Raw genomic sequence first — 12,310 nt, forward strand, 5'->3', positions numbered from 1 at the left:
TTTTCATGAATTCCCTATGGTACTCCCCAGTGTGGCTGTTTCAAACCTTCTGTCCTTAAGCCTTTCCTTCTCATACCCTCTACACTGAGGACTTTGCCTTATACTTTACTGAAAAAAAATTGAGGCCATTCACTGTCAGTTACCAGTTCCTTTTTATATCTCAAACCCCTTGGATCTTATTTCCCCTTCCCCCCTCATTTATTCTGTTTTCTGATAATGAAGTGATAATCACAGAATGTTAACTCATACCAGAACAAGAATTCATTCTGTATCACTGTATATATCCATGCTGTCATTTCAGCTGGCGCAGATCACTTCTCTGAACCTCCATTTCCTCACAAATAAAAAGAAGATAATATGACTATCTCTCTAATATTATCATCATTATTGTTAAGAAAGTGTTTTGTAAACCTTGAAATTATAAAAATGTGAGCTGCCAGTTAGGCAAATATAAATGAGAAAAGTTTCCCGTACTTAAGGAGCTCACTGTTGCTTAAGGATGATTAAGCATATTCAAATAACTGTGGTAGAAGGCCACAGTCAGAGATAATACTTTTAGGGATTTTGGAATCTCTATTGAGAAGCAGGATATGCCCACTTAAAAAAACTGAAAGGATTATTGCAAAGCTATACCCATATAGGTGCAGATAAAAGTTCAGATTATAAGTAGATTGCTAGATAATAAAGTTAAGTGCTTACTAGGTGCTAGACATTGGGCTAATTTAATAATCTACAAATCTAAGCAAGCAAGACAGTCCTTGTCTTCAATGAGGTTAAATTCTAGTGGGGAGAAGACAATACATACTGGGAAGTTAGAAGATGCAGGGTACACTTAGGCTACATGGCTTAGAGATGTCTCAGATTCAACACCACGATCAGTTGGTTTTATACCAGGAATGCAAGGTTGCTTTACCATAAGGAAGACCATAAATATAATAATCTATATTAAGAATATAAATGACAAAATCCATGTGGTTATATCTAGATGCTGAAAAGGCTTTTGGCAAAATCTACCTCCTATTTCTAATATTATAAATAATATTTAGCTAAGTCTAAGAGCAATCATTGTATGTAATAGAGAAAAGTGAGAGGTCTTTCCAGTAAGATCCAGAGTAAAGCAAGTATGTTCATTTTTTTTAACTACTTCTGTTTAACACAATGCTAGAAATGCTAGCTATGTAGCAATAAGACAAGAAAAAGAAAATGAAGGAATAAGCATAGGCAAAGAGGATCTAAAAATAATGCTTTTTGAGGATGATATGATGTACTTAGGAATCCCCCAGTAGTCAACTAAAATTGAAATAATTTCTAAGTTTAGCATAGTTATAGGATATAAAGTAAAACCACATAAATCATCAGGATTCTTATATTTAACCAACAAAACCCAGAGGGAGAAGCTAGAAAGAGAAAATCCAATTCAAAATAACTACAGAAGCTATAAAATGCTTGGGAATACATCTAACAAAATTAACCCAGGGATTATACAAATCCAACTATTAAAAAAAAACTTCTTTGCAGAAATGTCAGATGTAAACGTTTGAAGAAACCCTCATGGGTAGGTTGAGGCAATATAATAATAATGACACTGTTACTTAATTTACTTACTCAGTGCTTTACCAATTATCAAGAGAATATATTATGAAATTAGAAAGAAGAATAATGAAATTCAAATGGAGGAACATGAGGTCAGGAACCTCTAGGAAAATGAAAAGAAAAGTGGGATGCAAGAAAGTCTATCAGTACTAGATCTCATACTGTACTACAAAGGAATAATTATTGAAACAGTTTGGTACTGGTTAAAAAAGAGAGAGAGCTTGGTCAGTGAAACAAATTAGATATGTGCACAACATATGGAAGCAAATAAGCATAGTAGCATAGTATTCAATTAATGTAAAGCCTCTAGTTCCTGGAGAAAGGACAATAATTTATATTATTTTCATCTGTATTTTACAGATGAGGAAACTGAAGATTGGTGAGGTATAATGATTTCTCCATGGTCACACAACTATATAAATTAGAATTTAAAGCCAAATCTCTTAATTACACAGCCAGTGACATTTCTCTTGTGTGGTTTCATCCATATCTAATCTGCATCCATTTCTATCTGTTGCTCCCTACTCAGTCTCTTTCTCTCTGTATCTTTCAAAAACAAGGTGCATTTCCTGCCTTTCTATCCCATCCTCATCCACTTACCCCACCTACCTTTTTTTCCATGTTCTAAATTATTATTTTTTTATTTAATATTTTTAATTTTCAACATTGATTTTCACAAGAGTTTGAATTACACATTTTCTCCCCGTTTCTATCTTCCCCTCCACTCCAAGATGGCATATATTCTGATTGCCCCATTCTCCAGTCAGCCCTCTCTTCTGTCACCCCACTCCCCCTCATCCCCTTTTCCCTTACTTTCTTGTAGGGCAAGATAGATTTCTATGCCCCGTTGCCTGTGTATCTTATTTCCTAGTTGCATGCAAAATTTTTTTTGAACATTAGCTTTTAAAACTTTGAGTCCCAAATTCTCTCCCTCTTCTCTCCCCACCCACCCTCCATAAGAAGGAAAGCAATTCAACATAGGCCACATGTGTATCATTATGCAAAACCCTTCGACAATACTCATGTTGTGAAAGACTAACTATATTTTGCTCCTTCTATGTTGGTAAGCAAAATGGGCTCTTAGCACTTAGTTCAACAAGTGCCCTTGAAGAGTTTGGCTATTGTTTGCTTTGAGTAATTCAGTGTATTTCATTGAGTCTTACTAAGGGCTAAGCCTCAGGCTCTAACCCCTATAAGGTGTTAACCTAACCTATGTGGATGTGAACCTCCCAGGGTCCTAAGGGGAGGGGCTAACTCAAGAGCCAATCATAGCAGCCTAAGTTCTGGTCATTCAGATGACGTTTGATGATGTCTCAAGCCCTATAAGAAGAGAGGACAGAGCCATTTTGTGCAGGGCTCTCACTCGTGATGGTGCTGATGCAGAGACTCCGGGCAGCTGTAGCTAAGGAGCCCTCCAGCTTGCAGCCTGGATGTTGGGACTTTGTTAAACTCTGATAACTATGTATTGGGATTTGAATCAGACAAGGTCTGTCTGTTGATGTTTGTAATTTGTTTGTATTTGTTGTGAAGTTCAGGCAGGGTGCTGGCTTCTTCCCCTGAACTAAGTGAATGATATTTGTATGCTGAATTAAAGTAGGCTTGTCAACCCCTTCAGGTAGCTTTCCTTAGTTAAGCATATCAAAAGAACCTGTGCTTTTACAGTGTGCTGGCAGCTTTCTGGGTGCTGGCTGTTGGTTGGTCTTACACCCCCACAACAGCTCTAGCTGGATTGTGGAAACACCTTCCTATCCTATCCCCCTTTATTCAGTTTTCTCCCTTGACCCTGTCCCTTTTCAAAAGTGTTTGCTTTTAATTAGCTCCCTCCCCATCTGCCATCCCTTCTATCATCTCCCCTTTTTTATCTCCTTCCTCTTTCTTTCCTGTGGGGTAAGATACCCAATTGAGTGTGTATGTTATTCCCTCCTCAGGTCAAATCCAATGAGAGCAAGATTCACTCATTCCCCCTCACCTGCCCCCTCTTCCCTTCCTACAGAACTGCTTTTTCTTGCCACTTTTATGCGAGATAATATACCCCATTCTATCTCTTCCTTCCTCCCTCTCTCAATATATTCCTCTCTCATCCCTTAATTTGATTTTTTTTTTAGATATCGTTCCTTCATATTCAACTCACCCTGTGCCCTCTGCCTTCAGCTACCCTAATACTGAGTTTTCATAAATTATACACATCATCTTTCCATGTAGGAATGTAAGCAAAACAGTTCAACTTTAGTAAGTCCCTTATGATTTCCCTTTCTTGTTTACCTTTTCATGCTTGTCTTGATTCTTGTGTTTGAAAGTCAGATTTTCTATTCAGCTCTGGTCTTTTCACTGAGAATGCTTGAAAGTCCTCTATTTTGTTGAAAGTCCATATTTTGCCTTGGAGCATGATACTCAGTTTTGCTGGGTAGGTGATTCTTGGTTTTAATCCTAGCTCCATTGACCTCTGGAATATCATACTCCAAGCCCTTCTATCCCTTAATGTAGAAGCTGCTAGATCTTGTGTTATCCTGATTGTGTTTCCACAATGCTCAAATTATTTCTTCCTGGCTGCTTGTAGTATTTTCTCCTTGACCTGGGAGCTCTGGAATTTGGTGACAATATTCCTAGGAATTTTCTTTTTGGGATCTTTTTCAAGAGGCGATTGGTGGATTCTTTCAATTTCTATTTTACCCTCTGGCTTTAGAATATCAGGGTAGTTCTCCTTGATAATTTCTTGAAAGATGATATCTAGGTTCTTTTTTTGATCATGGCTTTCAGGTAGTCCAATCATTTTTAAGTTGTCTCTCCTGGATCTATTTTCCAGGTCAGTGGTTTTTCCAGTGAGATATTTCACATTGTCTTCCATTTTTTCATTCCATTGGTTCTGTTTTATAATATTTTGATTTCTCATCAAGTCACTAGCTTCCACTTGCTCCATTCTAATTTTTAAGGTAGTATTTTCTTCAGTGGTCTTTTGCACATCGTTTTCCATTTGCCTAATTCTACCTTTCAAGGCATTCTTCTCATTGGCTTTTTGGAGCTCTTTTCCCATTTGAGTTAGTCTATTTTTTAATTTATATAACCTGCTTCAGTCTGAATTCAATCAATATCAATTCTTTCTCTGGAAGCAGATTGTATGCTTCATCCTTAGGCTTTTGGAATTACCTTGGATTGTTATGTTACTGAGAATAGCCAAGTCATTCACAGTTTTTCATCGAATAATATTGCTGTTAGTGTGTACAACATTGTCTTGGTTCTGTTCACTTCACTAAGCATCAGTTCATGTAAATCTTTCTAGGTTTTTCTTAAATCATCCTGCTTGGCATTTCTTATACCACAATAATATTTCATTATAATCATATACCACAGCTTGTATAGCCATTCCCCAATTGATGGGCATACCTTTTCTTTCCTCTTACCCTCCACAAAAAGAGCCACTATAAATATTTTTGTACAAATAGGCCCTTTTTTCTTTTATTTGGATAGACCTAGCGGTGGTATTGCTGGATTTTTTAAAGCGTATGCCCAGTTTTATAGCTCTTTGGGCATAGTTCCATATTGTTCTCCAGAATGGTTAGATCAGTTCAGAACTCCACCAACAGTTAGTGTCCCAATTTTCCCACATCCCCTCAAACACCCAACATTTCCACTTTTTGTCATATTTGCCAGTGTGATAGGCATGAGGTGGTACCTCAGAGTTGTTTTCATATGCATTTCTCTGCTTGGTAGTGATTTAGATCATTTTTTCATGTGAATATAGATAGCTTTGATTTATTTATCTGAAAACTTCCTGTTTATATCCTTTGACCATTTATCAATTGGAGAATGACTTGTATTTTTATAAATTTGACTCAGTTCTTTTTATATTTTAGAAATGAGGCCTTTATCAGATATATTTTTTTTCCTATATTTTTTTTTTATTTTTCTAGCAGATAATTTACATAAAATCCCCCTTTAATTTAGTGTGACAACTTCCCACGATAAACTACTTAAAGAGCAGCTTTGGTCAAGAATGGAATGAAATAGCCAATCAAAAAGACATCACTGCTGATTTTTCAAAACCAATACATTCACCAATTATGTTCAAAAAAAAAAAACCAAAAACAAAACATCTGCAAGGGATATTTTCTCAGTTTTGACTTGTGGTAGGGTCTTTCCCATCTTCATGCAAATGCTGGAGCTGCATTCTGTCAAGTGTCTGTCATGCTAGAGAATGGAAATACAGCTTCACATGATTCGTAGCCCCTGGATTGAAGACTCTAAAGTCTTGAAATCCCAAATTGTCATTGCTCCATCAATGCCAGTGGTGCAAAATTTGCGGCAGTCTTGCTTGTCCACTTCATAAATAGACACTTGGGTGATACTGTTTTGGTGTAGTGTGTCTAAAGCAGTGTTGCAATCCTCAGTCGTGGCTCTCTTGTCCATGTTGCGGAAGCGTTCCATGGCAGAGATGTTGCGTTGGATGCTCTGTTTTGGAATGTCTAATTTGGAGACGAAGGTCAAGGAGCCACGATCATCATAATTAAACAGCATTGGGCAGCAGTCATGGCCAGCAGCCACCACGCTGTTCTCAGAGACAAACGACACACCCAGGAGTGGGAGGAACTCTGTTTTCAGCTGTGAAACCATCATGTTTTTGGAGGCATCAGCAACTGATACAGTACTATCATGGCTGACCCAAGCGAGGCGGTTTCCACTGGCAGAGAAACCAACTCCATGGACCCAACCACCACTTCCAGTACCACCAAACTCTGACATCAGTTGACCAAAAGGCATCTTGGTACCCCATGGAGTACTGGCTGGCTTTTCATCAACTTCTTTAATGTAGGCAGAAAAAACTCTGCATTTGAAGTCACAAGATCCAGCAGCCAGCAAAACATTGTTGGGGTGCCAGTCCAAACTAAGGACAGTAGAACGAATTGGCTTTTTAATGTGTTTGCTCACCCACCAGTCATTTTCAGACTCAAAGTAGCACACAGAAATCAGTCGAGCTCCACTACCTATGGCAAATTTATTCTCCAGAGGAGACCATTTCACAAAGGTGGCTGCACGATTGATCTCAGGATCACCAGGGTTGGTTTCCAGATGCCATCTTTCTGACTCCAGACATAGGCATTATGGTCTGCACCACAAGTTACAATTCGATCGCTCTTGGGAGCCCAGTCAATACCTGTGATGTGTCCCTTGTGTTCCTTCAGTTCATGGGCTTTCACCCACTGGTTCCCATTCTTCTTGTAAATGTGGACTTCATGATTATTAGGGCTAAGGGCAATCTGAGTACGATCTCTGTTCCAAGCATGGCAGGTGATTGGCTCTAGTAAAAATTGATGTAAGGACATTATTCTTAGTGTTTTCAAAAGGGAAAAAGCTGGGATGGGAAGGGTGCGGACGGGCCCCGGAGCGGAGGATTCGCGGACTGTGGTCAGTCGACGCGAATATCAGATATATTTTTTGCAAAAATTTTCCCTAGTTTTCTGCTTTCCTTATAATTTTGGTTGCATTGGTTTTGTTTGTGCAAAAACTTTTGAATTTTGTATAATCAAAATGATCAATTTTACTTTTTGTAATGCTTTCTATATCTTCTTTGGTCCTAAATTCTTCCCCTATCTGTAACTCTGTTAGAGAAACTATTCCATGCCCTTTTAATTTGCTTATGGTATCACCCATTATGTGTAAATCATGTGCCCATTTTACTTTATCTTGGTATATGGTGTGAGATGTTGGTCTATACCTAGTTTCTGCCATACTATTTTCCAGTTTTCCCAGCAGTTTTTCTCAAATAATGAGTTTTTGTTCCAAAAGCTTCGATCATATACTAGATTACTATGGTCATTGACTATAATATAATTTGTACCTAATCTGTTCCACTGATTTGCCGCTCTATTTCTTAGCCAGTACCAGATTGTTTTAATAATTAGTTTTATAATATAGTTTGAGATCTAGTATGTGTAGACCGCCTTCTCTTGTATTTTTTTCATCGATTCCCTTGATGTCCTTGAGCTTTTATTCTTCTAGAATAAAAAGTGTTTAATAATTGTGTTCATATAGTTCCTCAGCTTGTCTTGGCAGGTAGACTCCCAAGTGTTTTCTTATTGGTTTATAGTTATTTTAAATGGAATTTCTCTTTCTTTCTCTTGCCACTGGGCTTTGTTGGTAATACGTAGACATGCTGATGGTTTGTGTGGGTTTATTTTGTATCCTGCAGCTTTGTTAAAGCGGTTAATTTCAAATTTTTTTTAGTTGATTCTCTAGGATTTTCCAAGTGTAACATATCATCTGCAAAGAGTGTTAGTTTTATTTTCTCATTGCCCATTTTAATTCCTTTAATTTCTTTTTCTTCTCTTATTGCCATAGCTAACATTTCTTGTACAATATTAAATAATAGACGTGATAATGGGCATCCTTGCTTCATCCCTGATTGTATCAGAAAGGTTTCTAGCTTATCCCTGTTACAGATAATGTTTGCTGATGGTTTTAGATAAATATTACTTATCATTTTAAGGTAAACTCTATTTCTATGCTTTCTAGTGTTTTTAATAGGAATGGGTGCTATAATTTGTCAAAGGCTTTTTCTGCATCTATTGAGATATATGATTTCTATTGGTTTTGTTAATGATATGGTCAGTTATGCTGATAGTTTTCCTAATATTGAACTAGCCCTGCATTCCTGGTATAAATCTCACCTGATCATAGTGTATGTTCCTTGTGTTATATTGCTGTAATCTCTTTGCTAGTATTTTATTTAACATTTTTGCATCAATTTTAGGGAAATTGGTCTATAATTTTTTTCTGTTTTGACTCTTCCTGGTTTGGCTATCAGCATCATATTTTATTTCCTTCACCTATTTTCCCAAATAGTTTGTATTGCTTTGGGATTAATTGTTCTTTAAATGTTTAGTGGAATTCACTTGGGAATCCACCTAGTCCTGCGCAGTTTTTTTTAGGAAGTTCATTGATGGCTTGTTCAGTTTCTTTTTCTAAGATTGGGTTATTTAAGTATTTTATTTCATCTTCTGTTAATCCGGGTAATTTATATTTTTGTAGATTCAAACTGTCAAATTTATTGGCATATAATTGGACAAAATAGATCCTAACAATTGTCTTAATTTTCTCTTCATTGGTGGTGAATTCACACCTCCCCCCCCTCACCTTTTTTTGGAGGAGGAAGGCAAGGCAATTCGGGTCAAGTGACTCACCTAAGGTCACAGAACTAGTGTTAATTAGTGTCCGAGGTTGGATTTGAACTGAGATCCTCCTGACTACAGGACCAGTGCTCTATTTACTGCGCCACCTAACTGCCCCAACCTTTTCAATTTTGATACTCTTAATTTGGTTTTCTTCTTTACTTTTTAAAATCCAATTAACCAGTGTTTATCTGTTTTATTGGGTTTTTTTTCCAGTAAAACCAGGTTCTAGTTTTATTTATTAGTTCAATGGTTTTCTTTCAATTTTATAGTCTTTCCTTTAATTTTCAGGATTTTTAATTTTGTGTTTAATTGGGAATTTTTAATTTGTTTTTTTTTTTCTAGTTTTTTTAGTTGCCCGCCTTTCTCTTTTATTGATGTACCACTCTCCCCTTTTGCCCCCACCTTCCCCTCCATTATAATAGCTTTCATGTCTCTTTTATGTGGGAAAATTTACTGCAATCACTCTCCTCCTTTTTCCACTGCAGTTCTTCCAGTGCAGTTTTTTTCTCACCCCTTCATTTTGTTTTTTGGGCTGTCATCCCATCAAAGTCACCTTATTTCTGCACCTTCTGTCTACATAAATTCCTTCTAATTGCTCTTATGGTAGTAAAGTTGCCAAGAGTTACAAATATTATCTTGCCATATAGAAATATAAACAATTTAACCCATTGAATTTCTTATGTTTTCTCTTTCTTTTATTTGGAGATCAGATTTTTTATTCAACTCTAGTCTTTTAATTAGAAATGCTTGAAAATCCTCTATTTTGTTAAATGTGCATTTTCCTCCTGAAAGATTAGGTTCAGTTTAGCTGGCTAGGTGATTCTTGGTGGTAATCCTAACTCTTTTGCCTTCTGGTATATCATATTCCAAGCCCTCCAATTCTTTAATGTGGAAGCTGCCAAATGCTGTGTAATCCTGACTGTAGCTCTACAATATTTGAATTGGTTCTTTTTGACTGCTTGCAGTATTTTATCCTTAATCTGTGAGCTCTAGAATTTGGCTATGATGTTCCTGGGAGTTTTCATTTGGGGATCTCTTTCAGGTGGTGATCAGTGAACTTTTTCAATTTCTATTTTACCCTCTGATTCTAATATATTAGAGCAATTTTCTTTAATAATTTCTTGAAATATGTTTTGTAGGCTTTTTTTTTTTAAAATCATGGCTTTCAAGTAGTCTAGTAAGTCTCATATTATCTCTCCTGGGTCTATTTTGTAGGTCAGTGGTTTATCCAGTGAAAAATTTCAAATTTTTTTGTATTTTTTTTACTTTTTTGATTTTGTTTTATTATATCTTGATTTCTCACAGAGTCATTAGTTTCCCCTTGTCTAATTCTAATTTTTAATGAATTATTTTCTTCAGTCAGCTTTTGTACTTCCTTTTTCCATTTGGCTAATTCTATTTTTTAGAGAGTATTTTCCTCAGTAGATTTTTGTATATCTTTTCCCATGCCGTCAACCCTTTTTTCATGATTCTCTTGCATTATTCTCATTTCTTTTCCCAATTTTTCTTCTACTTCTCTAATTTGTTTTTTAAAATCCTTTTTAAGCTCTTCCAGGAATTCTTTTTGAGCCTTTGAGGTTTCATATGTAGCCATTTTGACACTACTGCCCTCTTCTAAGTTTATGCCTTGATTCTCCCTATCACCATAGTAACTTTCCATAGTCAAACTCTTTTTTTTTTTCCTGCCTTTTTTGGTGACTTGGTGTTTTTATGTGAGAATTGTGCTCTGTTCCTGCATTATCCCAAGCTTTTTGTGCTGGGGCTCTGGGTCTTACTGCTAGTTTTTTCTGGGCTTCAGGGCTGTATTAGGAGGGCAGAGTTTATAATCTCAAAGAGGATCATAAACATGTCTGAAACGTTCGGAACCGCCGGATATAAGAAACTCTCAAAGTAGAAGGCAGAAGAATCAAAACATTTATTTAGGCTCCACAGTAACCAACCCATGAACCAGCAACCCCATTTTGATATATTGATCAAAAGCTTCCAGGCCCAATAAGTACGCCTTGAAAGAGTAACCAGGAGGCTACAGAGAAGCATGATTGCGTAAAGCAAAATCATGTTTCCCCCTCTATGGTAATAAGATTACCCACTGGCCTGAAGTCTTTGTTCAGCTTTCTCCCGTAGGTCAGCTCTGCTACTGGCAGCTCCTGCTTCAGCTGTGTCTGTGGCTGTGGCTGTAACTGACGTAACTGTCGTAACTGCCTCTGTAACTGCCTCTGGCTCCAACTGTCGCTGTAACTGTCGCTGTAATGGCCTGAAGTCTTTGTTCAGCTTCCTCCCGTAGGTCAGCTCTGCTACTGGCAGCTCCTGTTTCAGCTGTGTCTGTGGCTGTGGCTGTAACTGACGTAACTGCCGTAACTGTCGCTGTAACTGTCGCTGTAACTGTCGTTGTAACTGTCTCTGGCTCCAACCGGAAAAGGAAAAGAGGATCTTCAAGCTGTCCTCTCCCCTCTTATAGAGTTTTTGACATCATCAAGCACCGCCTGAATGACCAGGGCCGATTGGTTCTTGACTTGGCCCCTCCCCCTAGCATAGCCGTTAACACCTCCCCTCAGCCAGCCCCATGACTCATCACACAGGAAGTTGTCTGCTTCCCTGGAATGCTCCTTGGGCCTCCTGCCCCGGAAGAGCAAGCCACAGTGTCCAGAGGCTCAATGAGGTAAGCTGAGTCATTCAAAGAAAACAAAGGCCATTCTGGCTACAAGGGCTTAACTGCTTGTTTTCTCTGGAGCGTAGGCTTTCCTTCTGGCTTGTGCTGTGGGGGTAAAGCCTCCCTATTGGCCTCCCCTGAGTGTGGAGTTTAGCTGCTGGCCTGCTCGGTGGGTGGGGCCCTACTACTGAATTGCTGTGGAAACAGGGTCTCTATGCTGGTAGGCCTGAGGGGTGGGGCTTCACTACTGGCCAGCAGTGGGGTAAACCCTTGCTGGTGGCTTGTGCTAGGAGTGGGGTCTTGCTGCCCTCTGTAGAATGCTCACTTTCTTAGGGTGCTGCTGGCTTACAGGAGTGTGAGGCCTCAATGTTGGATTGGTCCATGCTTGGAGCATTGCTGAAGGCCCCCTGCTGTGAGGCTGGCTACTGCCCTTGGACCTCACTTCCCTCCCATCCCAGTGAGACAGACCTTTCCTGCTTGGCTGGTAAGCTGCTTCCCCGTTCAGTTCTGAGGTGGTCTTCTAGTTGTTTGGAGGGGAATTTGGGAGGGTGCTAGAGGCTTTCTTCCTCACTCCGCCATCTTGGCACCAGAAGTCCCCAAGGATTCATTATTTCACAAAAATTGCTCAGAAAACTGTACAACATTCTGTCAGAAGTTGGATTTAGACCAGTACCCCAAACCATACACCAGGATAAGGTCCAAATGGATACGTGATGTAGATATCAAAAGGCATATAGATAAGAAGAGCAAGGAAAAATTATCTTTTAGATCAATGGATAGGGAAAGAGTTCATGACTAAACAAGCAGTTGAAGAATAACAACCATGCTCAGTAGATTAATGAATATCAAAGGATATCAACAGGTATTCTTTTAAAGAAGAAATTCAGTCTGTCAAAAACTG

At 38.3% G+C, this 12,310-nt stretch overlaps 2 protein-coding genes across 3 annotated transcripts in view; one reads left to right on the top strand and one right to left on the bottom strand.

Annotated features, from left to right (window-relative positions):
• The window catches only part of ZC3H3 (zinc finger CCCH-type containing 3), a 525,055-nt gene that overhangs the window by 166,885 nt on the left and 345,860 nt on the right, over positions 1-12,310 (top strand). The gene's annotated exons all lie outside the window — the stretch shown is intronic.
• LOC118857185 (actin-related protein 2/3 complex subunit 1A-like) lies at positions 5,513-6,984 on the bottom strand. Its single transcript, XM_036767838.1, is given in 2 exon segments — positions 5,513-6,629; positions 6,632-6,984. Coding segments are annotated over 2 exon segments (1,110 nt in total). The 5' UTR covers positions 6,912-6,984; the 3' UTR covers positions 5,513-5,799.

Source organism: Trichosurus vulpecula, chromosome 1 (genome assembly GCF_011100635.1).
Source record: "Trichosurus vulpecula isolate mTriVul1 chromosome 1, mTriVul1.pri, whole genome shotgun sequence".
In the NCBI taxonomy this organism is placed as follows: Eukaryota; Metazoa; Chordata; class Mammalia; order Diprotodontia; family Phalangeridae; genus Trichosurus; species Trichosurus vulpecula.